A 27,249-nucleotide genomic window follows, 5' to 3' on the forward strand; every position below is an offset into this window, starting at 1 on the left:
AGTTGGCCCGGCCTGGCCCGGGTCGGTCGTGTTGAGTTGGCCCGGCCTGGCCCGGGTCGGTCGGGTTGAGTTGGCCCGGCCTGGCCCGGGTCGGTCGGGTTGAGTTGGCCTGGCCTGGCCCGGGTCGGTCGGGTTGAGTTGGCCCGGCCCGGGTCGGTCGGGTTGAGTTGGCCCGGCCTGGCCCGGGTCGGTCGGGTTGAGTTGGCCTGGCACGGCCCGGGTCGGTCGGGTTGAGTTGGCCTGGCCCGGGTCGGTCGGGTTGAGTTGGCCCGGCCCGGGTCGGTCGGGTTGAGTTGGCCCGGCCCGGGTCGGTCGGGTTGAGTTGGCCCGGCCCGGGTCGGTCGGGTTGAGTTGGCCCGGCCCGGGTCGGTCGGGTTGAGTTGGCCCGGCCTGGCTCGGGTCGGTCGGGTTGAGTTGGCCCGGCCTGGCCCGGGTCGGTCGGGTTGAGTTGGCCCGGCCCGGGTCGGTCGGGTTGAGTTGGCCCGGCCCGGGTCGGTCGCGTTGAGTTAGCCCGGCCCGGGTCGGTCGCGTTGAGTTGGCCCGGCCCGGGTCGGTCGGGTTGAGTTGGCCCGGCCCGGGTCGGTCGGGTTGAGTTGGCCTGGCCTGGCCCGGGTCGGTCGGGTTGAGTTGGCCTGGCCTGGCCCGGGTCGGTCGGGTTGAGTTGGCCTGGCCTGGCCCGGGTCGGTCGGGTTGGCCTGGCCTGGCCCGGGTCGGTCGGGTTGAGTTGGCCCGGCCTGGCCCGGGTCGGTCGGGTTGAGTTGGCCCGGCCTGGCCCGGGTCGGTCGGGTTGAGTTGGCCCGGCCCGGGTCGGTCGGGTTGAGTTGGCCCGGCCTGGCCCGGGTCGGTCGGGTTGAGTTGGCCTGGCCTGGCCCGGGTCGGTCGGGTTGAGTTGGCCCTGCCCGGGTCGGTCGGGTTGGCCTGGCCTGGCCCGGGTCGGTCGGGTTGAGTTGGCCCGGCCTGGCCCGGGTCGGTCGGGTTGAGTTGGCCCGGCCTGGCCCGGCCCGGTCGGGTTGAGTTGGCCCGGCCTGGCCCGGGTCGGTCGGGTTGAGTTGGCCCGGCCTGGCCCGGGTCGGTCGGGTTGAGTTGGCCCGGCCCGGTCGGGTTGAGTTGGCCCGGCCTGGCCCGGGTCGGTCGGGTTGAGTTGGCCTGGCCTGGCCCGGGTCGGTCGGGTTGAGTTGGCCCGGCCTGGCCCGGGTCGGTCGGGTTGAGTTGGCCCGGCCCGGGTCGGTCGGGTTGAGTTGGCCCGGCCCGGGTCGGTCGGGTTGAGTTGGCCCGGCCCGGGTCGGTCGGGTTGAGTTGGCCCGGCCTGGCCCGGGTCGGTCGGGTTGAGTTGGCCCAGCCTGGCCCGGGTCGGTCGGGTTGAGTTGGCCCGGCCCGGGTCGGTCGGGTTGAGTTGGCCCGGCCCGGGTCGGTCGGGTTGAGTTGGCCCGGCCCGGGTCGGTCGGGTTGAGTTGGCCCGGCCCGGGTCGGTCGGGTTGAGTTGGCCCGGCCCGGGTCGGTCGGGTTGAGTTGGCCCGGCCCGGCCCGGTCGGGTTGAGTTGGCCCGGCCTGGCCCGGGTCGGTCGGGTTGAGTTGGCCCGGCCTGGCCCGGGTCGGTCGGGTTGAGTTGGCCCGGCCCGGGTCGGTCGGGTTGAGTTGGCCCGGCCTGGCCCGGGTCGGTCGGGTTGAGTTGGCCCGGCCCGGGTCGGTCGGGTTGGCCTGGCCTGGCCCGGGTCGGTCGGGTTGAGTTGGCCCGGCCTGGCCCGGGTCGGTCGGGTTGAGTTGGCCCGGCCTGGCCCGGGTCGGTCGGGTTGAGTTGGCCCGGCACGGTCGGGTTGAGTTGGCCCGGCCTGGCCCGGGTCGGTCGGGTTGAGTTGGCCCGGCCTGGCCCGGGTCGGTCGGGTTGAGTTGGCCCGGCCTGGCCCGGGTCGGTCGGGTTGAGTTGGCCCGGCCTGGCCCGGGTCGGTCGGGTTGAGTTGGCCCGGCCCGGTCGGGTTGAGTTGGCCCGGCCTGGCCCGGGTCGGTCGGGTTGAGTTGGCCCGGCCTGGCCCGGGTCGGTCGGGTTGAGTTGGCCCGGCCCGGTCGGGTTGAGTTGGCCCGGCCCGGTCGGGTTGAGTTGGCCCGGCCTGGCCCGGGTCGGTCGGGTTGAGTTGGCCCGGCCCGGGTCGGTCGGGTTGAGTTGGCCCGGCCTGGCCCGGCCCGGTCGGTTTGAGTTGGCCCGGCCTGGCCCGGCCCGGTCGGGTTGAGTTGGCCCGGCCCGGGTCGGTCGGGTTGAGTTGGCCCGGCCTGGCCCGGGTCGGTCGGGTTGAGTTGGCCCGGCCTGGCCCGGGTCGGTCGGGTTGAGTTGGCCCGGCCTGGCCCGGGTCGGTCGGGTTGAGTTGGCCCGGCCTGGCCCGGGTCGGTCGGGTTGAGTTGGCCCGGCCTGGCCCGGGTCGGTCGGGTTGAGTTGGCCCGGCCTGGCCCGGGTCGGTCGGGTTGAGTTGGCCCGGCCTGGCCCGGGTCGGTCGGGTTGAGTTGGCCCGGCCTGGCCCGGGTCGGTCGGCCCTGAACGGCTGTGCTGTGTGGGGGAGGGGCGGTGTGGCGGGCTGCCCGCGCCTGCGCACTCCTTGTCCATCTCGCGCTAAGATGGCGGCGTCCTCCTTGGAGCAGAAGCTGTCGCGCCTGGAAGCTAAGCTGAAACAGGAGAACCGTGAGGCGCGGCGCCGGATCGACCTCTCGCTCGACATGAGCTCGCCTTCCAGCCCAAGGAGGCCCCGACCAAGTAAGCAAGCGAGCCGGCGATGCGGGGGTTTGTGTGGACCCAGGGCCCGGGGCCAGGCCCAGGCCCCTCACTGCCCTGACAACGGAAACCAGCGCGCGTCACCCGGCCGGGCGGGACTCGCGCTGATTGACAGCTGCCTTGGCCAATCGGAATCGAGACCTGCTTCTGATTCAGTGTCAATCAACGGCAGCGCCCAATCACAGCAGGCGAGGGGCGGGACCGCCCTGCTCACCTCAGATTGTACATTTTGCCTCCTTTTGCCGCCGGCACATCCACACAGCCGCCTTCGTGCGGGCCCGGGGGGGGGGGGCGGCGGCGGCGGCGGCGGCCCGGGGGGCACGGGCGAGGGGCGGCTGCCCGGGCCCGGGGGCGGGTCGCGCTCTCTGCCCCCGCCCCGCCCCGCGCCAGCAGTCACAATGAGGCGGCGGTCTCCCCCTGATGGACAGCCGCCTCAGCCAATTGGCCTGCAGAGTCACCCGTCGATCAAACTGTCCGGCCAATCATTTGCCGGGCAGGAGGCGGGCGCTTCCGGTGAGTGGGGCTTGTGGTCTGTTTATTTATAAACAGCCGCCGCCAGGGGAGGGGAGGGTCGGGGGCCGCGGGCTGCAGGCCGCATCCTCCCCAACACCCTCAGTTAGTGAGGACAGGAGCCAGCTCCGGTCTGGGCAGCATCAAGCGGCTTCGAATTCAGAAATCAGACCCTCCCACTTGTCAACAACAAGGCCACTGGGCTGTGGGGGGAATGGCAGCATTCAGTCCCAGTGAAACCCCATCGTAATGGGCTTTGACTTGTCCAGTCACTGCAAATCAGATCATTTTCATCATCCAGTGGAGCAGCAACAACGTATTGCATTTATATAGCACCTTTAACATAGAAAATGTGCTTCACAGAAAACTGGACACCATGTGGAAGGAAATAGTGGGAGAGGTGACTGGTCAAGAGTGAAGAGTCAGAGGGATTTCGCTAGGGGACCAAAAATAAGTCAAGCCCCTAGGTCCCCCTCCGTATGACCCTCTGGGTTTGTCAAATAGTCACCATCTAACTGTCAACATTGGGGTTAAAATTTTCTCTAGGTACCCTTTACTTGTGGAGGGGAGAGGCACACATTGGTGAATAATTGGGAGGTGATTGCTGAATTAAATATCCCCCAACCAATGTAAAATGTTTCTCTCAGATAGATTCCTTGTTCAGTGATGTAAGGTGACACCTCAGTATAAATGCACTGCCTAAATACATTACTGTGTAGTAACTTGAGCTAAGCAGTATTGAAAGTGCCTTCATTTGTGATGGCTGATTGGTAATTTCTGCTAGTGCAGTAGTATTTTATCTGACCCTGCTATGTTTCTCGGGTGGGTGATGTGCTTTTCATTATTGATGATCTGTAGTCATCCTCAACAATAACTGACCAATTCAAATTTGACCCTGCAACAGATGACCATTTGAAATCAGTCCCTTCAGGCAGTCTTTAGGAACTATTAACCCAAGTTTCTACAGTACTAAACTGTTTTACTACTCTTACTGAATACAGTTGGAATCCAGGGATGGAGGGAATCTGGGTAAAGCCTTTACTCAATGTGTATCTATTTTTCACATCCATAGTTAAAGCCACGAACCAAACCTCTTTACAGAGGCTGAGATTCAATTTCTTGGAAAATGACAACGCCACAATGCATCATCAGGATTCTTTTTCAAACTGCTCTTGTAGTATCAAAACAATACTGTGATCCCTCTTGTGGACTTTGTATGCAAATCCACTTGTTGTGTGGTGTCGGGTGTTTGTGTGCTTATAATGCATGATGTTACAGGCCTACTACGTACAGGTTCAGCATGTCTTCTACTTGGGGACAGCCAGTCTATTCCCCTTATCCGCATTGTGTGATGATGCAGTGATGTCATTGGCTAAGAGTAGTAGTAAATCCCTGTTTCATGTCACGTAAAGTTGGGGTAATAGTTTGTGAAACCTAACTGAAGGGACTGACTTCAGGCAGTCATCTGAGGTATGTTCAGTTTTTTTGGGGTTGACTCTAGGTGTCAGTACACACGAGTAATGGTTTATAAAACCAAGTGTATTATGTAATATAGTTCAAAACTTTTAATATTTAAATTCTTAACAAAAAAAAATGTTTGTCCATATTTCAGTGACCCCACTATTATATTGCTCTTTGTTTGGGTCGGATTCTGGAAGACCTGTCTGTGATCCAGCTCTGCATCCACACTAAATCTAACTCTTGTTCCAGGGACAGAATTGTGGACCTAATTTTTGGGCTCTATGGTTTTATGTGGCATGAGGAGTATAGTATATTTAAGAAAGACTTATATTTATGTAACATCTTGTCTCTCAGAAATGCCTCACAGTACTTTGCAATGAATTAATTTGAACTAGAGTGCCTGTTATCAAGGCATTTTAAAAAGTATTGGGAACACATTGCTGCCTGCATCAACATAGCATGGCAGGAAAAAATCTTGCCTCAGGCAAAATAACTTTTACGTGTGCACACCTATCATAAGAGCATCTACACAAGGTGCCAGCCAGCAGACTCAGTCTGGTTACTTATATGGAGATCTTTTGTTTTTAAAAAAAAAATATTGTCATCTTATAAAAATGGTACTTTGGAATGGAAAAGGTTGATCTGGAATAATTTAAATTATAAATGGAGGCATAGAGTACAGAAGCAAGGAAGTTGTGTTGAACCTTTAAAAAACACTGGTTCGGCCACAACTGGAGTATTGCGTCTAATTTTGGGCACCGCACTTTAGGAAGGATGTCAAGGCCTTGGAGAGGGTGCAGAAAAGATTTACTAGAATGGTGCCAGGGATGAGGGACTTCAGTTACGTGGATAGACTGGAGAAGCTGGGGTTGTTCTCCTTAGAGCAGAGAAGGTTAGGAGATTTGATAGAAGTCATGAAGGGTTTAGATAAAGTAAATAAAGAGAGCCTGTTCCCATTGGTGGAAGGGTCGAGAACCAGAGGACACAGATTTAAGGTGATTGGCAAAAGAACCAAAGGTGACATGAAGAATAACTTTCTAACGCAGCCAGTAGTTATGATCTGGAATGTGCTGCCTGAAAGGGTGGTGGAAGCAGATTCAGTCATGGCTTTCAAAAAGGAATTGGATAAATACTTGAAGGGAAAAAATTTGCAGGGCTACAGGGAAAGAGCGTGGAAATTGGACTAACTGGATTGCTGTTACAAAGAGCCGGTATGGGCTGAATGGCCTCCTTCTGTGCTATAACCGTTCTATGATTTCTATGATTGTGGGAGTTGGATATTCGAACACAGGTTCAAACTGTCAAAAGGGAAATTTAGTACCGATGTCAGGAGGTTCTTCATAGAGAGCGATCCATACAGAGAACAGACTTTCAGATCGAGCCAGGGAAGCCGTAACCCTGGAAACAATCAGGTGCAGCAATAGGGGGGATGTGGGGCCAATCTGGATGGATGCATTAAAATAGACAGAGTGGCTTTCCTCATCCGTTAAGGGTCTTGAAATGTTTATATCGTGAGGAGGCATTATGGAAAAGATGGGTACAAGGGAGGGCAGTGTGGAATGGTTATCGTTATCATAGACCATGACACTGAAACACTAACATGATGTTCATTAACATATTCAAATCATTTTTCTTTTAAAAACATATGTATGAGCATTGCCTTTGACATCAGTAATAGTTCTGCTGATTGTGGTAGTTGTGGCATGAAGCAGGAGACAGGGTAATAAAGGTGATTGTGATACAGTAAACTGCCTTGGATTTTGTTTTGTTTTTTGGTAGGTAACAGTCTAAAAAGGCTCAGCATAGTAGTGTGTTTTGGGATCTTGGGCAGATGGTCAAAGATCTGAGCTACTCTTGATTTTAAGCCTATCATTTCTCCATCCCCAAACAATATACAGTATAGCAACCTACTGTTAAAGTACCAAGGGACTCTTGCCACTGAGATTCAGACTGGATTTTAGAAGTTGATGTCTAACTATTCATAGGAACAGGAGGAGGCCATTCAGCCCCTCGAGCCTGTTCCATTCAATGAGATCATGGCTGGTCTGAATCCTAACTCCACCCATCCGTCCTGGCTCTATATCTCTTAATACCTTGGCTAGCAAAAATCTATCGATCTTGGATTTAAAATTATGCATTGTGTGAAGAAGTGTTTCCGAACTCCTCTCCTGATTGGCCAGGCTCTGATTTTAAGGTTATATCCCCTTGTCTTAGACTCCCCCACCAGTGGAGAAAGTTTCTCTCTATCTACCCTATCAACTCCTTTCAAAATCCAGAAAACCTCAATCTAATCACCCCTAAACCTTCTATATTCCAGGGAATACAAGCCTAGTTTATGGAATCTCTCCTCATAATTTATCCCTTGGATCCCCGGTAACATTCTGGTGAATCTGCGCTGCACTCCTTCCAAGGCCAATATATCCTTTCCAAGGTGTGGTGCCCAGAACTGTACACAGTACTCCAGATGTGGTCTAAACCAGGGCTTTGTACATCTGTAGCAAAACTTCCTCCCCTTTATATCGTAGTCTCTAGTTATAAAGGCCAATATCCCATTAGCCCCAAATCTCTTAGGACCGCCACTGTTCCGAGCTTTTCACCATCTAAACAATACTCTGATCGATCCTTTTTTGGGTCCAAAATGGATGACCTCACACTTACCTGTGTTGAAATCCATCTGCCACAGTTTTGCCCACTCACTTTATTTATCAGTGTCTCCTTGTAATTTTATGCTCCTGTCCACATTACTTACAATGCCACCAATCTTTGTATCATCAGCAAACTTGGATATCTTGCTCTCTATTGAGTTATCTAAGTCATCAATAAATATGGTAAATAGTTGAGGCTTCAGCACAGATCCTTCTAAGTGTTTTCCTTTCAAGTATTTATCCAATTCCCTTTTGAAAGTTATTATTGAATCTGCCTCCACCGCCATTTCAGGCAGCGCATTCCAGATCATCACAACTCACTGTGTAAAAAAAAAAGATTCCTCCTGTGGCCTTTGGCTCTTTTGCCGATCACCTTAAATCTGTGTCCTCTGGTTACCGACCCTTCTGCCACTGAAAACAGTTTCTCCTTATTTACTCTATCAAAACCGTTCATGATTTTGAATCTCCTCTTAACCTTCTCTGTTCTAAGGAGAACAACCCCAGCTTCTCCAATCTCTGCACATAACTGAAGTCCCTCATCCCTGGAACCATTCTAGTAAATCTCATCTGCACCCTCTCTATGGCCTTGACGTCCTTCCTAAAGTGTGGTGCCCAGAATTGAACACAATACTCCAGCTGAGACCTAACCCGTGTTTTCTAAAGGTTTAGCATAACTTCCTTGCTTTTGAACTCCATGCTACTATTAATAAAGCCTAGGATCCCTGCTAATAAGTCTATTATAGAATCATAGAAAAGTTACAGGTCGGAAGGAGGCCATTAAGCCCATCGAGTCCACGCCGGCTCCATGCAAGAGCAATCCAGCTAGTCCCACTCCCCAGCCCTATCCCCGTAGCCCTGCAAATTTTTTCCTTTCAATTACTTATCCAGTTCCCTTTGGAAGGCCATGATTGAATCTGCCTCCATCACCCCCTCAGGCAGTGCATTCCAGATCATAACCACTCGCTACATTAAAAAAAAGTTTTTCCTCATGTCACCTTTGGTTCTTTTGCCAATCACCTTAAATGTATGTCCTCTGGTTCTTGACCCTTCTGCCAATGGGAACAGTTTCTCTCTATCTACTCTGTCTAAACCCTTCATGATTTTAAATACCTCTATCAAATCTCCTCTCAACCGTCTCTGTTCCAAGGAGAACAACCCCAGCTTTTCCAGTCTATCCACGTAACTAAAGTCCCTCATCCCTGGAATCATTCCAGTAAATCTTTTCTGCACCCTCTCTAAGGCCTTCACATCTTTCCTAAAGTGTGGTGCTCAAAACTGGACAGAATACTCCAGTTGTGGCCAAACCAGTGTTTTATAAAGGTTCATCGTGACTTCCATTCTTTTGTACTCTATGCCTCTATTTATAAAGCCCAGGATCCCGTATGCTTTTTTAACCGCTTTCTCAATCTGCCCTGCCAGCTTCAACGATTTGTGCACATATACCCCCAGATCTCTCTGTTTCTGTACCCCTTTTAGAGTTATACCCTCTAGTTTATATTGCCTCTCCTCGTTCTTCCTACCGAAATGTATCACTTCGCACTTGTTTGCGTTAAATATCATCTGCCACGTGTCCGCCCATTCCACCAGCCTGTTTATATCCTCTTGAAGTCTATCACTATCCTCCTTACTGTTCACTACACTTCCAAGTTTTGTGTCATCTGCAAATTTTGAAATTGTGCCCTGTACACCCAAGTCCAAGTCCAAGTCATTTAATATATATCAAGAAAAGCAGTGGTCCCTGTTCCGACTCCTGGGGAACACTGCTGTACACCTCCCTCCAGTCTGAGAAACAACCGTTCACCACTATTCTCTGTTTTCTGTCACTTAGTCAATTCTGTATCCATGTTGCTACTGCCCCCTTTATTCCATGGGCCGCAATCATGATGATAAGCCTATCATGCGGCACTTTATCAAACACTTTTGAAAGTCCATATACACCACATCAACTGCATTGCCCTCATTTACCCTCTTTGTTACCTCATCAAGAAACTCTATCAGGTTGGTTAAACACGATTTGTCTTTAACAAATCCATGCTGGCTTTCCCTAATCAATCCACACTCGTCCAAGTTTCTAAAAGTTTCCCCACCACTAAGGGTAAACTGACTGGCCTATGGTTGCTGCGTTTATCATAGAATCATAGAAAATTTATGGCACAGAAGGAAGCCATTCTGCCCATCGTGTCCATGCCGGCTGAGAATCGAACCACCCAGCCTAATCGCATTTTTCCGCACTTGGTCCGTAGCCCTGCAGGTCACGGCACTTCAGGTGCACATCCAAGCACTTTCTAAATGAGTTGAGGGTTTCTGCCTCTACCACCCTCTCAGGCAGTGAGTTCCAGACCCCCACCACCCTCTGGGTGAAAATGTTTTTCCTCATTTCCACTCTAATCCTTCTACCAATCACTTTAAATCTTATCCTTACATCCTTTTTTGAACAAGGTTGTAACATTTGCAATTCTCCAGTCCTCTGGCACCACCCCCGTATGTTTGGATGTTTGGAAGATTGTGACCAGAGCCTCTGCAATTTCCACCCTTACTTCCCTCAGTAACCTAGGATACATCCCATCTTGACCAGGTGACTTATCTACTTTGAGTACTGCCAATCTTTTAAGTACCTCCTCTTTATCTATTTTTATCCGATCCAATATCGCTACTAACCCCTCCTTTAATGCTACAATGGAATCGTCCTGTTCTCTAGTGAAGACCGATGTGAAGTATTCATTTAATATCTTACTCACGCCCTCTGCCTCCACAAGGAGATTCTTTTTGTCCCTAATCGGTCCCACCCTTTCTTTGATTACCCTTTTACTATTTATATGTTTGTAAAAGACTTCTGGGTTCCCTTTTATGTTAGCTGCTAATCTATTCTCATACTCTCTCTTTGCCCCTCTTATTCCCTTTTTTAGATCTCCTCTGTACTTTCTGTATTCAGTCTGGTCCTTTACTGTATTATGAACCTGACATTCGTCATAAGCCTCCGTTTTCCGTTTCATTTTAATCTCTATAACTTTAATCACCCAGGGAGCTCTAGCTTTGATGCTCTTCCTTTCCCCCTCATAGGGAATGTGTCTCTCTGTACCCGGACCAAATATTAACACCTATGATGTATTTGTATATTTGTTATGTTTAATGTAAGATTAAATCCTCCTTGGAGGCCTCCCATTGTTCAATTATTATTTTGCCCACCAATTTTTGATTCCAATCCACTTGGGCAAGATCCCTTTTTAACTCACTGAAATTTACCCTCCTCCAGTTCATTTTCACATTTGATTGTTCCTTGTCCTTTTCCATAACTATTCAAAACCTAATGATATTATGATCACTGTTCCCCAAATGCCCACCCACTGAAACATGCTCCATCTGCCCCACTTCATTCCCCAGAATTCCATGAAGTTTAATTTTAGCTAACAGTCTGTTTTGTGGAACCTTATTGAATGCCTTCTGGAAGTCCAAAAAAGCTATGTCCATTGACATTCCCCTACCTACTACTTTAGTTACTTCCTCAAAAAATTCAATTAGGTTCGTTAGAACATAAGAACATAAGAAATAGGAGCAGGAGTAGACCATACGGCCCCTCGAGCCTGCTCTGCCATTCACTAAGATCATGGCTGATCTTCGACCTCAACTCCACTTTCCCGCCCGATCACATATCCCTTGATTCCCCTAGAGTCCAAGAATCTATCTATCTCAGCCTTGAATATATTCAACGACTGAGCATCCACAGCCCCCTGGGGTAGAGAATTACAAATATTCACAACCCTCTGTGTGAAGAAATTCCTCCTCATCTCAGTCTTAAACAGCTGACCCCTTTTCCTACGACTGTGTCCCCTAGTTCTAGACTGTCCAGCCAGGTGAAAGAACCCCTCAGCATCTACCCTGTCAAGCCCCCTGGGAGACATGACCTACCCTTTACAAATCCATGTTGGCTCTCGAATCAGCTCAAACTTCTCTCAGTGTACAGCCACTTAATTATAGGTTCCAATAGATGTTCGACTAACAGGTCTATAATTTCCTGGTTGCTCTCTCACCTTTCTTAAATAAGGGAGTTACATTTGTAATTTTCCAATCTAAAGGGACGATTCCTGAATCGAGAGGGCTTTGGAAGAGCATGGCTAAAGCATCTGCAATTTCCTCACCTCCTTCCTTTAACCCCTGGGGTGGAAACCATCAGGTCCTGGGGATTGATCAGTCTTTAGTGCCATTATTTTTTCTAATACTGTTTTCTTGCTTCCGTTAACTTTAGTGAGTTCCAGTCCTTGATTCATTATTAGTTTCCCTGGAATGTCAGGTATATTGTCCTCTTCCTTTACTGTGAAGTCATTATTCAACCAGTCTGCCTTTTCCTTATTTTCATTTGCAATATTACCCGCTTCTGTTTTTAAAAGGTCCACATTACTCTTGACTACCCTTTTTCTTCCAATATAATTGTAAAAACTTCTTGTGTTAATCTTGATATCTCTCGCAAGTTTCTTCTTGTATTCCCTTTTTGTAGTTCTTACTATCTTTTTTGTCTTCCTTTGCTGCTCTTTATCTCTCCCAGTCCTCTGGATCTACGCTATTCTTTGCACTTTTGTACACTCTTTAGTTTTATATTATCTCTCACCTCTTTTGTTGACCGTGGTAAGTAGAGCTCTTGCACCTTAGGAGTATAGACTGGTCCTGTATTAAGCTAAATTCTTTTTTGAACACCTCCTACTGTTCATCCGTAGTTTACCCAATAACAGTTTTGACCAGTTTGCTGTCGTCAGTCTCTGTCTCATCTTATTAAAGTTGGTCGTACCAAAATCTAGAATCTTAGTAACTGTTCAATGGAAGAAGATTTCAGCTTCATTATTTGATGTGTAATGTTCTTTAGAAATGCATTTTTAAAATTCATTCTCAGGATGTGGGCATCGCTGCAAGGTTTACTGCCCATCCCTGGTTGCCCTGAGAAGGTGGTGGTGGGCCTTCTTCTTGAATTATAGTGATTTGATACACTCAGTGTCTTGCTCGGCCCTTTCAGAGGCAAAGGTGGGTAAATGGAGTTGACCACATTGGTGTGGAACTGGAGTCACATATAGGCCAGACCGGGTAAGGACGGCAGGTTTCCTTCCCTAGGGGACATTAGTGAACCAGTTGGGTATTTACGATAATCCGACAGCTTCCTGGTCACTTTTACTGAGACCAGCTTTTTAATTCCAGATTTGAAAAAAAACTGAAATCAAATTCTCAAACTGCCACAGTGGGATTTGAACTCCCGTTCTCTAGATTATTAGTCCAGGCCTCTGGATTTCTAGTCCAGTAACATAGCCATTACATTACTGTACCAAAAAAAAAATGCAATTATGATTTTGCTACAAATAGTGAACAAAAGGAATCTTCCCCCATTCTGATTTAACAATCTCCACTTAGGTATTCTGTTGAAACCTGCCAATATTTTATTAAAGTCAAACTGTTGTTAAGTTTTATATACTAATTACCATCCTTGTATATTAATTACAATCAAGCAGTATGCTTTGAAGAACAAATGTTTGATCTGTGACAAGTGCATTCAGAGAACAAGCAAAGAAAGTACAGTACCATAAAAAGCCTTCAAATCCACTCACTTTTGTCTTGTTTATTAATCCCCTCCTCCCTAGCTTATTTTGTACTAGTCAAGGCATTAGTGGTGGGGCTGAAACATTCCCATTGCAATCACCCAGTGTCAGGATCAAGTACTCCCAGGTTGGGTATGGAATGGATCAGATGTGCATTGAAGCTGATCTGTATTTCAACTCCATATACCCGCCTTTGCTCCATATCTCTTGGTACCCTAACCCAACAAAAATCTATCCATCTCAGACTTAAACATTTCAATTGATCCCCAGCATTCACGGCACTGAGGGAGAGAGTTCCAGATTTCCACTCCCCTTTGTCTGAAAAAGTGCTTCCTGACATCACCCCTGAACGGCCTAGCTCTGATTTTAAGATTGCGTCCCCTTGTTCTGGACTCCCCCACCAGAGGAAATAGTTTCCCCATATCTACCCGATTGAATCCCTTTATCATTTTTAAACGCCTCAATTAGATCGCCCCTCAACCTTCTAAAATTAAGGGAATGCAAGCCAAGTTTATGCAGCTTGTCCTCGAAAGTAACCCTTTTAGCCCCAATATAATTGTCATGAATCTGCGCAGCACCCCCTCCAAGGCCAGTATTTCCTTTCTGAAGTGCGGTGCCAAAAGCTGAATGCAGTGCTCCAGGTGTGGTCTGAACGAGGCTCTGTACAAGTGAAGGATCATTTCCTCACTTTTATATCCCAGCCCCTTGAGATAAAGGCCAACATTTCATTATCTTTTTGATTATTTTGTACATGTGCACTAGCTTTTAGTATTTGTGTACATGGGCACTCAAATCCCTTTGCTCCTCCGCAGCTCCCAGTTCCTCGCCATTTAGAGAATATTCCGATTTGTCTTTCTTGGATCCATAGTGGGTCACCTCACACTTCCTCACATTAAACTCCATCTGCCAGTTTTGCCCACTCACTTAATCTGTCTGTGTCGCTTTGTAACTTCCTGCTCCCATCTACACAACTTACTGTCCCTCCTAATTTATGATGTGGAGATGCCGGTGATGGACTGGGGTGGACAAATGTAAGGAATCTTACAACACCAGGTTATAGTCCAACAAATTTATTTTAAAATCACAAGCTTTCGGAGATTATCTCCTTCGTCAGATGAATGAATGAAAAGGTTCTCAAATCGCATATCTTATACTATGTTGGGACAGCATCACACCAATCAAAAGGTGTCGTTGTTATTCAAACAGGCCAGTCACGGAGAACAGCACGTCCCAGTACACTGGATATACATTGTGTCTATTACACAGGCAGGCAGAAAGAAACTCAAAATGGCAGAGAGAGAGAGAGAGAATTTTAAAAAACATATAATTTTTTTTCCCCCCTTTTTGCTGGTGGGGTTACGTGTAGCGTGACATGAACCCAAGATCCCGGTTGAGGCCGTCCTCATGGGTGCGGAACTTGGCTATCAACTTCTGCTCGACGATTTTGCGTTGTCGTGTGTCTCGAAGGCCGCCTTGGAGAACGCTTACCCGAAGATCGGTGGCTGAATGTCCTTGACTGCTAAAGTGTTCCCCGACTGGGAGGGAACCCTCCTGTTTGGCGATTGTTGCGCGGTGTCCGTTCATCCGTTGTCGCAGTGTCTGCATGGTCTCGCCAATGTACCATGCTCCGGGGCATCCTTTCCTGCAACGTATGAGGTAAACAACGTTGGCCGAGTCACAGGAGTATGAACCATGTACCTGGTGGGTGGTGTCCTCTCGTGTGATGGTGGTATCCGTGTCGATGATCTGGCATGTTTTGCAGAGGTTGCCGTGGCAGGGTTGTGTGGTGTCGTGGACGCTGTTCTCCTGAAAACTGGGTAACTTGCTGCGAACGATGGTCTGTTTGAGGTTGGGTGGCTGTTTAAAGGCGAGCAGTGGAGGCGTGGGGATGGCCTTAGCGAGGTGTTCGTCGTCATCGATGACATGTTGAAGGCTGCGGAGAACATGGTGTAGTTTCTCCGCTCCAGGGAAGTACTGGACGACGAAGGGTACTCTGTTGGTTGCGTCCCGTGTTTGTCTTCTGAGGAGGTCTATGCGATTCTTCGCTGTGGCCCGTCGGAACTGTCGATCGACAAGTCGAGCGTCATATCCCGTTCTTACGAGGGCGTCCTTCAGCGTCTGTAGGTGTCCATCGCGTTCCTCCTCGTCTGAGCAGATCCTGTGTATTCGTAGGGCCTGTCCATAGGGGATGGCCTCTTTGACGTGGTTGGGGTGGAAGCTGGAAAAGTGGAGCATCGTGAGGTTGTCCGTGGGCTTGCGGTAGGAGGAACGCGATGGACACCTACAGACGCTGAAAGACATGTTCTCCGCAGCCTTCAACATGTCATCGATGACGACGAACACCTCGCTAAGGCCATCCCCACGCCTCCACTGCTCGCCTTTAAACAGCCACCCAACCTCAAACAGACCATCGTTCGCAGCAAGTTACCCAGTTTTCAGGAGAACAGCGTCCACGACACCACACAACCCTGCCACGGCAACCTCTGCAAGACATGCCAGATCATCGACACGGATACCACCATCACACGAGAGGACACCACCCACCAGGTACATGGTTCATACTCCTGTGACTCGGCCAACGTTGTTTACCTCATACGTTGCAGGAAAGGATGCCCCGGAGCATGGTACATTGGCGAGACTATGCAGACACTGCGACAACGGATGAACGGACACCGCGCAACAATCGCCAAACAGGAGGGTTCCCTCCCAGTCGGGGAACACTTTAGCAGTCAAGGACATTCAGCCACCGATCTTCGGGTAAGCGTTCTCCAAGGCGGCCTTCGAGACACACGACAACGCAAAATCGTCGAGCAGAAGTTGATAGCCAAGTTCCGCACCCATGAGGACGGCCTCAACCGGGATCTTGGGTTCATGTCACGCTACACGTAACCCCACCAGCAAAAAAGGGGGAAAAAAAATTATATGTTTTTTAAAATTCTCTCTCTCTCTCTCTCTCTCTGCCATTTTGAGTTTCTTTCTGCCTGCCTGTGTAATAGACACAATGTATATCCAGTGTACTGGGACGTGCTGTTCTCCGTGACTGGCCTGTTTGAATAACAACGACACCTTTTGATTGGTGTGATGCTGTCCCAACATAGTATAAGATATGCGATTTGAGAACCTTTTCATTAATTCATCTGACGAAGGAGATAATCTCCGAAAGCTTGTGATTTTAAAATAAATTTGTTGGACTATAACCTGGTGTTGTAAGATTCCTTACATTCCTCCTAATTTAGTGTTATCTGCAAACGTAGGTATACAGTTCTCTATTCCTTCATCTAATTCATTGATCTGTATGTGGTGAAAAGCTGAGGCCCCAGTATAGCTCCCTGGGGAACGCCACTTGTCACATCTTGCTAATCAGAGTACATTCCCCTTATCCCTACTCTCTGTCTCCTACCATTTACCGACCCAAGTCACAACGTTACCTCCAATTGTATGAGCTCTCATTTTTGCCAATAATCTCTTGTGCAGAATCTTATCAGATTCCTTCTGGAAGTCCATATGGACAACATCCATAGACCCTGTCCATCTTGTTAATGACCTCAAAAAATTCCACTAGATTAGTCAGTCATGACTTACCATTCACAAATCCATGCTGACTCTCTTTGATCAGTTCATATCTGTCCCTGATAATAGATTCCAATAATTTCTCCACAAATAGTCAACGGGAAATTGAGGAGCAAATATGTAAGGAGATTACAGACAGCTGCAAGAAAAATAGGGTGGTAATAGTAGGGGACTTTAACTTTCCCAACATTGACTGGGACAGCCATAGCATTAGGGGCTTGGATGGAGAGAAATTTGTTGAGTGTATTCAGGAGGAATTTCTCATTCAGTATGTGGATGGCCCGACTAGAGAGTGGGCAAAACTTGACCTCCTCTTGGGAAATAAGGAAGGGCAGGTGACAGAAGTGTTAGTGAGGGATCACTTTGGGACCAGTGATCATAATTCCATTAGTTTTAAGATAGCTATGGAGAAGGATAGGTCTGGCCCAAAAGTTAAAATTCTAAATTGGGGAAAGGCCAATTTTGATGGTATTAGACAGGAACTTTCAGAAGTTGATTGGGAGAGTCTGTTGGCAGGCAAAGGGACGTCTGGTAAGTGGGAGGCTTTCAAAAGTGTGTTAACCAGGGTTCAGTGTAAGCACATTCCTTATAAAGTGAAGGGCAAGGCTGGTAGAAGTAGGGAACCTTGGATGACTCGGGAGATTGAGGCACTAGTCAAAAATAAGAAGGAGGCATATGACATGCATAGGCAGCTGGGATCAAGTGGATCCCTTGAAGAGTATAGAGATTGCCGGAGTAGAGTTAAGAGAGAAATCAGGAGGGCAAAAAGGGGATATGAGATTGCTTTGGCAGATCAGGCAAAGGTGAATCCAAAGAGCTTCTACAAATACATAAAGGGCAAAAGGGTAACAAGGGAGAGAGTAGGGCCTCTTAAGGATCAACAAGGTCATCTATGTGCGGAACCACAAGAGATGGGTGAGATCCTGAATGAATATTTCACATCGGTATTTACGGTTGAGAAAGGCATGGATGTTAGGGAACTTGGGGAAATAAATAGTGATGTCTTGAGGAGTGTACATATTACAGAGAGGGAGGTGCTGGAAGTCTTAACGCGCATCAAGGTAGATAAATCTCCGGGACCTGATGAAATGTATCCCAGGACGTTATGGGAGGTTAGGGAGGAAATTGCGGGTCCCCTAGCAGAGATATTTGAATCATCCACCGCTACAGGTGAGGTGCCTGAAGATTGGAGGGTAGCAAATGTTGTGCCTTTGTTTAAGAAGGGCGGCAGGGAAAAGCCTGGGAACTACAGACCAGTGAGCCTGACATCTGTAGTGGGTAAGTTGTTAGAGGGTATTCTGAGGGACAGAATCTACAGGCATTTGGAGAGGCAGGGACTAATTAGGAACAGTCAGCATGGTTTTGTGAGAGGAAAATCATGTCTCACGAATTTGATTGAGTTTTTTGAAGGGGTAACCAAGAAGATAGATGAGGGCTGTGCAGTAGACGTGGTCTACATGGACTTCAGCAAAGCATTTGACAAGGTACCGCATGGTAGGTTGTTACATAAGGTTAAATCTCATGGGATCCAAGGTGAGGTAGCCAATTGGATACAAAATTGGCTTGACGACAGAAGACAGAGGGTGGTTGTCGAGGGTTGTTTTTCAAACTGGATGCCTGTGTCCAGCGGTGTGCCTCAGGGATCGGTGCTGGGTCCGCTGTTATTTGTTATTTATATTAATGATTTGGATGAGAATTTAGGAGGCATGGTTAGTAAGTTTGCAGATGACACCAAGATTGGTGGCATTGTGGACAGTGAAGAAGGTTATCTAGGATTGCAACGGGATCTTGATAAATTGGGCCAGTGGGCCGATGAATGGCAGATGGAGTTTAATTTAGATAAATGTGAGGTGATGCATTTTGGTAGATCGAATCGGGCCAGGACCTACTCCGTTAATGGTAGGGCGTTGGGGAGAGTTATAGAACAAAGAGATCTAGGAGTACAGATTCATAGCTCCTTGAAAGTGGAGTCACAGGTGGATAGGGTGGTGAAGAAGGCATTCAGCATGCTTGGTTTCATTGGTCAGAACATTGAATGCAGGAGTTGGGATGTCTTGTTGAAGTTGTACAGGGCATTGGTGAGGCCACACTTGGAGTACTGTGTACAGTTCTGGTCACCCTATTATAGAAAGGATATTATTAAACTAGAAAGAGTGCAGAAAAGATTCACTAGGATGCTACCGGGACTTGATGGTTTGACTTACAGGGAGAGGTTAGACAGACTGGGACTTTATTCCCTGGAGAGTAGGAGGTTAAGGGGTGATCTTATAGAAGTCTATAAAATAATGAGGGGCATAGATAAGGTCGATAGTCAAAATCTTTTCCCAAAGGTAGGGGAGTCTATAACGAGGGGGCACAGATTTAAGGTGAGAGGGGAGAGATACAAAAGGATCCAGAGGGGCAATTTTTTCACTCAAAGGGTGGTGAGTGTCTGGAACGAGCTGCCAGAGGCAGTAGTAGAGGCGGGTACAATTTTGTCTTTTAAAAAGCATTTGGACAGTTACATGGGGAAGATGGGTATCGAGGGATATGGGCCAAGTGCAGGCAATTGGGACTAGCTTAGTGGTATAAACTGGGCGACATGGACATGTTGGGCCGAAGGGCCTGTTTCCATGTTGTAACTTCTATGATTCTATGATTCTATAACTGACAGGTCTGTAGTTTCCTGGTTTCTTCCTCCCTCCCTTCTTAAATAATGGAGTGAAAATTACAAATTCCCAAATCAAGAGAGATTTGGAAAATTATGACTAATATATCTGCAATTTCCCCACCTGTTTCATGTAGTACCCTAGGATGGAAATCAAAAGACTCTGGAGATTAGTCAATATTGAGTCTCCTTATTTTCTCCATTACCATTTGTTTTACTTGTATTAAATCCACTAAGTTTCTCCCCTTGACTGATTTTAGATTCCCTTGTACCACTAGTATTTCATCCTCTTCCTCCTCTGAAAACAGATATTAAGTCCTCACTTGACAAGCCTGCCAATCCCTTATTATCCATTCTCACCTTACCTATCCATTACAGTCTTTAATGGCCCAACTGAAGACCAGGCTCTAGTATTCTGTCCTTCACCACCTGGCTATCCAGTTTGTAACATGTAAGGGAACATCTTGTGAATTATGACCATATAAATGAATTTGATATCAGGTTTAAGAGGAAGAATCAAGAGCCACAAACCAAGATTTTAAATTTAAGCTCCACATTTCCCTTAATATATTCATAAACACTTTTGCTGTTAGCTTTGATATCCCTTGCCATTTTTTATTCATGTTCCCTTTCTGCACCTTATTACTTTCTTTACATCCCTTTGTTGTTTCTCCTAGCTATCTGTCTGCTGGATTTCTGCTTTTCCTTGCATTTGTGTTAGCCTTTTCTTTTAGTTTAATGCTGTCTCTTATCTTGTTTGTTGACCACGGTTGCTTAACTGCACAAATGGTGCTTTTGCCTTTAAGGAGTACAGGTTTTTTATTGTTCCACAAACTTCCTTGAGCACTTCCTGCTGTTTCTCTGCAGGTTTACCTATTAACAGTTCAGCCCAGTTTACTGTGGGCAATTTATTTCTCATCCCTTCAAAGTTTGCCTCACTTAAATTTAAAATCTTGGTTTGTGGCTCTTGATTCTCCCTCTTAAACCTGATATCAAATTCATTTATATGGTCTCAATTCACAAGATGTTCCCTTACCTATTACAAACTGGATAGCCAGGTGGTGAAGGACAGAATACTAGAGCCTGGTCTTCAGTTACTTCAAGCCTTTATTCACAGAGCTTCACATTATCCACCACACCCTCGATCAGCTCTCTTATAAATGGATACAAGACTTCCCAATTGATACCTGAATATAATTAACACTTGTAAACAATTTTACAACACCAAGTTATAGTCCAGCAATTTTATTTTAAATTCACAAGCTTTCGGAGGCTACCTCCTTCCTCAGGTGAACGATGTGGAAATGAAATCCTCGAAATGAAGTCGCATTTATAATTCACAGAACAATGCTTGGTGATTACAGACAGTTTTTTCAACTGCCCGTTGCCAAGGCAATCAGTGTGCAGACAGACAGGTGTTACCTGCCAGGTCTCAGAATATACAAATCACCAAAAAAAACAACAAACAAAAAAAAAACAGAGATAGAGAGGTAGAAACATAGAAAAGACAGCAACTGACCCGTTATATTAAAAACAGATAACATTTGTTCGCTGGTGGGGTAGCGTGACATGAACCCAAGATCCCGGTTGAGGCCGTCCTCATGGGTGCGGAACTTGGCTATCAATTTCTGCTCGACGATTTTGCGTTGTCGTGTGTCTCGAAGGCCGCCTTGGAGTACGCTTACCCGAAGGTCGGTGGATGAATGTCCATGACTGCTGAAGTGTTCCCCGACTGGGAGGGAAGGAGGTAGCCTCCGAAAGCGAAGGAGGTAACCTGAGGAAGGAGGTAGCCTCCGAAAGCTTGTGAATTTAAAATAAAATTCCTGGACTATAACTTGGTGTTGTAAAATTGTTTACAATTGTCAACCCCAGTCCATCACCGGCATCTCCACATCATAATTAACACTAATTGATATAAATCACATGGATACAATTAACATTACAGTCAGATTGTTTAACTAATTCTGGTTCATTACTCATCGCTAAATCTTGGCCTTGGGCCTTGTCGGTTCTAAAACAAATTGATCCAGAAAATTATCCCCAGTACATTCTAGAAATGTATTACCTTTACTACTTGGGCTGTTCTGCTCCTCCTAGTCCATGTGAAAATTAAAATCTCCCATTATAACCACTAAGGTTTTGCTACGTGCTTCCCTGATCTCTCTTTATACATCTCCCACTATATCACTATCGGGGTCTGTAGACAACTCCCACCAGAGTCTTGTATCCTTTACTGTTCCTTAGTTCTACACATAATGTTTCCACTGCCTGATCCCCCTTACTGAAATCCTTTCTTTCATAGAGTCATAGAGTCATAGAGTTATACAGCACGGATAGAGGCCCTTCGGCCCATCGTGTCCGCGCCGGCCATCAAGCCCAGTCTAATCTAATCCCATATTCCAGCATTTGGTCTGTAGCCTTGTATGCTATGGCATTTCAAGTGCTCATCCAAATGCTTCTTGAATGTTGTGAGGGTTCCTGCCTCCACAACCCTTTCAGACAGTGAGTTCCAGACTCCAACCACCCTCTGGGTGAAAAAGTTCTTTCTCAAATCCCCTCTAAACCTCCCGCCTTTTACCTTGAATCTATGCCCCCTTGTTATAGAACCTTCAACGAAGGGAAAAAGCTCCTTAGTATCCATCCTATCTGTGCCCCTCATAATTTTGTACACCTCAATCATGTCCCCCCTCAGCCTCCTCTGCTCCAAGGAAAACAAACCCAATCTTCCCAGTCTCTCATCATAGCTGAAGCACTCCAGCCCTGGTAACATCCTGGTGAATCTCCTCTGCACCCTCTCCAAAGCGATCACATCCTTCCTGTAGTGTGGCGACCAGAACTGCACACAGTACTCCAGCTGTGGCCTAACCAGTGTTTTATACAGCTCCATCATAACCTCCTTGCTCTTATATTCTATGCCTCAGCTAATAAAGGCAAGTATCCCATATGCCTTCTTTACCACCTTATCTACCTGTTCCGCCGCCTTCAGGGATCTGTGAACTTGCACACCAAGATCCCTCTGACCCTCTGTCTTGCCTAGGGTCCTCCCATTCATTGTGTATTCCCTTGCCTTGTTCGTCCCTCCAAAGTGCATCACCTCGCACTTTTCCGGGTTAAATTCCATTTGCCACTGTTCCGCCCATCTGACCAACCCATCTATATCGTCCTGCAGACTGTTGTAATTGTGTCTTTTAACAAAGGAGGAGTAGTAACTCCTCCTTTCCCAATTACCCTGTCCTTTCAGAAGATCCCATGCCTGGAATATTTACCTCCCAATCATGCCCGATCTCTGTAATAGCTATTACATCGTATCCTTTAAGTTGAATTTGTGTACATAGTCCTTATTTGGGTAAGTGCCCACCCTGCTCACATTCCCTGATGCTGTGTTTCTCACACTTTTGGCAATTTTTTAATATCTTATTTTCATCACTTCTACTTTATTTTTAACACATTTTCTTATTACTTCCTATAATCTTTTCTGTTCCTACAGTATTTATAATATCTTTATTTCCTCTTATACCTTACCTTTGCTCTTGGTCCCAGCCCAGTCCAGGTGCAGCCCGTCCCAGCGATACAGGTCATTCCTGTCCCAGTGTAGGTGCTAGTGTCCCATGAAGCACTCAACAACAACAACTTACATTTATTTCACGCACTTAATGTAGTAAAATGACCCAAGGTGCTTCACAGAAGGGTAATCAAACAAAATTTGACATCGAGCCACATAAGGAGATATTAGGACAGGTGACCAAAAGCTTGGTCAAAGAGTTAGGTTTTAAGGAGTGTCTTAAAGAAGGAGAGAGAGATTTAGGGAGGAAATTCCAGAGCTTAGGGCCTGGGCAGCTGAAGGCACGGCCGCCAGTGGTGGAGCGATTAAAATCGAGGACGCGCAAGAGGCAAGAATTGGAGGAGCACAGAGATCTCGGAGAGTTGTAGGACTGGAGGAGGTTACAGAGATAGGGAGGAGTGAGGCCATGGAGGGATTTGAAAACAAGGATGAGAATTTTAAAATCGAGGCCTCCCTGGACCGGGAGCCAATGTAGGTCAGCGAGCACAGGGGTGATGGGTGAACGGGACTTGGTGCGAGTTAGGATACGGACAGCAGAGTTTCGGATGAGCTCAAGTTTATGGAGGGTGGAAGATGGGAGGCCGGCCAGGAGAGCATTGGAATAGTGGAGTCTCAAGGTAATAAAGGCATGGATGAGGGTTTCAGCAGCAGATGGGATGAGGCAGGGTCGGAGCCGGAGATGGGAGTAGGCGGCCTTGTTGATGGAGCAGATATGTGGTCGGCCGTTGAATTATCAGATGATTTCAGGGTGAGGAATCTGTCGGAGATGGGGAAGGATTCTTTTACGTTAGCAATAATTTTATCTGTTACTTTACCTCTGCGACAGATAAAAGAAAAATCTCCATTGCTAGTTTAAAGAGGAAGTGGGAAATAGGATTTAATGGGAATTATTCTCTCAAATAATTTTTTTTCTGTTTGGATGCATTTTCCAATTTTTTTTTAATGATTTCACTGCGATATTGGCTGGGGGTAGTCTGTTCACTGAATTAATACACAGTGGAAATGACCAGCTGACTGAAGCTCCTTTAGTTACTGACTAGAAATAACAATTCACCTTCTTGGGCTGCCAGCTTCTCCACCTCGCACCAGCCAGCTCCCCAGAGGAGGTCATCAGCACCAACCATTCAAAATGTCTGCAGAACTACCCTGGAAATTCAACTTCATCACAATCTTTTTAACTTTTTTTTTAGCAGGTGATACTTGTGTTTTAAATATTTGCAAATATATCTTGAACCACAGTTAATGATCTTATTAGTGTAAAGCCTTGGAGGTGATCCTGGAGATAATAACATACGTTTTTCAGTTCTTTTTGAGTTCTTTTTATCCTTTTACAATTGGAATCGGTGATTCAGACAATGATCAGTGAGCCCTCAGCCCCCACACACTTCAGAGGTAAGGTATCGCAGTGTGCCCAGGCTAATAAACGGACAATCTTGTTCCAGATTACTTCAGCTTAGTGGTTCTGTTCTGTGCCTTTGTAGATCTTCCTTATCTTCAAAAGTGGCAGAGTACCTCACAGTAGATATTATATTAGTCTTTAAATACCAAAGAAATATTTTAAACAACAACAACTTGCATTTATGTAGTGCCTTTAACGTAGTAAAACAACCCAAGGTGCTTCACAGAAGAGTTATCAGACAAAATTTGCCATCGAGCCATATAGGGAGATCGTAGGACAAAGAGGTAGGTTTTAAGAAGCGACTTAAAGGAGGTAGAGAGGCGGAGAGGTTTAGGGAGGGAATTCCAGAGCTTAGGGCCTAGACAGCTGACGGCACGGCCGCCAATGGTGGAGTGAAGGAAATTGGGGATGTGCAAGAGGCCAGAATTGGAGGAACGCAGAGATCTCGGAGGGTTGTAGGGCTGGAGGAGGTTACAGATATAGGGAGGAGTGAGGCCATGGAGGGATTTGAACACAAGGATGAGAATTTTAAAATCAAGGCGTTACCGGACCGGGAGCCAATAGGTCAGCGAGCACAGGGGTGATGGGTGAACGGGTCTTGGTGCGAGTTAGGATACGGGCAGCAGAGTTTTGGATGTTTTAAATGTTAAATGAACCAGTGAATAATAAAAATACAACATATATGTTTATAGTAATTAAGCTTTGCTAGCACTTTGTATAGTAGAAAATAAATAATTTGCATATCTAGTGCGAAGGCTATGAGGATAATTAATATTTCTTGTGTAGTGATTAATTTTTCCTTAACTCATCAACAACGGGAATTATCTACCTCAACAAACAAACTCAGATGGTCTCTCTTGAAAACCTTCAGATCAAATTCAGTGATTTGAAAAGGACAGGCTGATGATTCGTCCCCCTGAAACAATAACTGGTGCCTCGCAGAACATGAATAACTGTTCAATTCAGAAAGCTACTAATCAAACATATATCTGAACAAATCACGCATGTATTTGAATTGAGTGACTTGGCTCCTCCCTCAAACAACCTGCCTGCAACCATCTGAACAGTATTCACATGTTGTTCAAGTTAAGCAGAGGCATGTGTCTGTGAGTGAAGCTGGCTTTTAACCTCTTGCGTATCGTAAGAGAATTAAAGAATCCAATGCCAAATTAAATCTTGTGAATCATTTTTGTCATGATATACATTAGTTTTCCCACTGTCTTCTGGCTGTCTTGACTGGAGAGGTAGCAGCTGCAGTGTTGTGACCTGAGTGTTCAGTGGGCCATGAGATTTAGAGTATCCTGTGATCTCAGGTCATCTCTGATTCTCGACAAGCACAGAAAGAACTTTTTATGGGGCGCCTCTGACTTTTTACAATCTTTTGCTGCCCTCCCATTTTCTGGGACTTCACTTCCACTGATGCTTTTAGTATTTTCTTCACTTTCCACACTTTGCTCTGATTGTAAAATGATCTGGTGTGGTAGGGTTTGAGGACATTTATTGTGTTTGGGTTTTTCATTAACCTTAACAAATAGGAACAATTGTTATTTTGCCTATTTTATGTATAGTCAAAAGATTGTCTTGCAACCCCTGCTGTGTGGGATTGTACCGGAGTAAAGAATCTGAAAATCTACTGCCTGATGTCTGCCACAGGCCAAGGCAACCAATCCTAGTTTATTAAGCAGTCTGTGTGATGAATCAACACTAAATACAAGCAGCTGCTTTCTGTCAGCCTGTGGGAGCACGACTTGATCTACTAGTTTTTGAAATTTGCAGACAGAAATTTCCCAATCTCGCTAAGTAAATAACATCTAACCATCCTCCCCTCCTCCTGGGCTGTTGGGTTGCATAATCAAGTGAACTAGTCATTAAAATGCCAAGATGAGTTGACAGCTTTGCTACTGCACAGCAATGTTGTGTAAAAGGGGTCATTGTAATATGAGCTCTCTCGACTGGAGAGGTAGCAGCTGCAGTGTTGTTGGACCCGACTGTTCAGTGGGCCGTGAGATTTAGAGTATCCTGTGATCTCAGGTCATCTCTGATTCTCAACAAGCACAGAAAGAACTCTGTCTTTTTACAGTCTTTTGCTGCCTTCCCACTTTCTGGGACTTCACTGCAGCTCAAGCTTCCTGGCTGAGCATAAGGGCAGCAGTGGCAACCTGCTGTCAGACCTCTAAAAGCTGACAAATCCCCTGGACCTGATGGCCTACATACTAGGGTTTTGGCTGCAGAGATAGTGGATTCAATGGTTATGATCTTCCAAAATTCCCTAGATTCCAGAACAGTCCCAGTGGATTGGAAGGTAGCAAATGTAACCCCACTGTTCAAGAAAGGAGGGAGAGAGAAAACAGGGAACTACAGGCCAGTTAGCCTGACATCAGTCATCGGGAATTTGCTGGAATCCATTATTAAGGAAGTGGTAATGGCAATTAGAAAATCATAATATGATTAGGCAGAGTTTTATGAAAGGGAAATCATGTTTGACAAATTTATTAGATTTTTTGAAGCTGTAACTAGCAGGGTAGATAAAGGGGAACCCAGAGGATGTAGTATATTTTGGATTTTCAAAAGGCGCCAAACAAAAGGTTGCTACACAAGATAAGAGCTCATGGGATTGGGGATAACTTATTAGCATGGATAGAGGATTGATTAATGAACAGAAAACAGAGAGTAGGAATAAACTGGTCATTTTCAGGTTGGCAGGCTGTAACTAGTGGGGTGCTGCAAGGATCAGTGCTTGGGCCTCAGCTATTTATAATCTATATTAATGACTTAGATGAAGGGACCGAGTGTAATGTATCCAAGTTTGCTGATGATACAAAGCTAGGTGGCAAAGTAAGTTGTGAGGAGGACACAAAGAGTCTACAAAGGGATATGGACAGGTTAAGTGAGTGGGCAAGAAGGTGTCAGATGGAGTATAATGTGAGGTTATTCACTTTGGTCAGAAGAATAGAAGCACAGAATATTTTTTTAAATGGTGAGAAACTATTGAATAACGGTGTTCAGGGATATTTGGATGTCCTTGTCCATGAAACGCAGAAAGTTAACATGCAGGTACAGTAGGCAATTAGGAAGGCAAATGGCACATTGGCCTTAATTGCAAGGGGGCTGGAGTACGAGA

The 27,249-nt window shown here is 46.9% G+C and overlaps 1 protein-coding gene across 2 annotated transcripts in view; it reads left to right on the plus strand.

Moving 5' to 3' along the window:
- Window positions 1-2,596: 2,596 nt before the first annotated feature.
- The window catches only part of map2k7 (mitogen-activated protein kinase kinase 7), a 183,234-nt gene continuing 158,581 nt past the window's right edge, over window positions 2,597-27,249 (plus strand). For both annotated transcript variants that reach the window (XM_067973209.1, XM_067973210.1), the window contains exon 1: window positions 2,597-2,740. In XM_067973209.1, coding sequence (XP_067829310.1) covers window positions 2,605-2,740 — 136 coding nt within the window. In that variant the 5' untranslated portion in view covers window positions 2,597-2,604. The remainder of the gene's footprint in view (window positions 2,741-27,249) is intronic.

This window comes from Heptranchias perlo, chromosome 37 (genome assembly GCF_035084215.1).
Source record: "Heptranchias perlo isolate sHepPer1 chromosome 37, sHepPer1.hap1, whole genome shotgun sequence".
NCBI lineage: Eukaryota > Metazoa > Chordata > Chondrichthyes > Hexanchiformes > Hexanchidae > Heptranchias > Heptranchias perlo.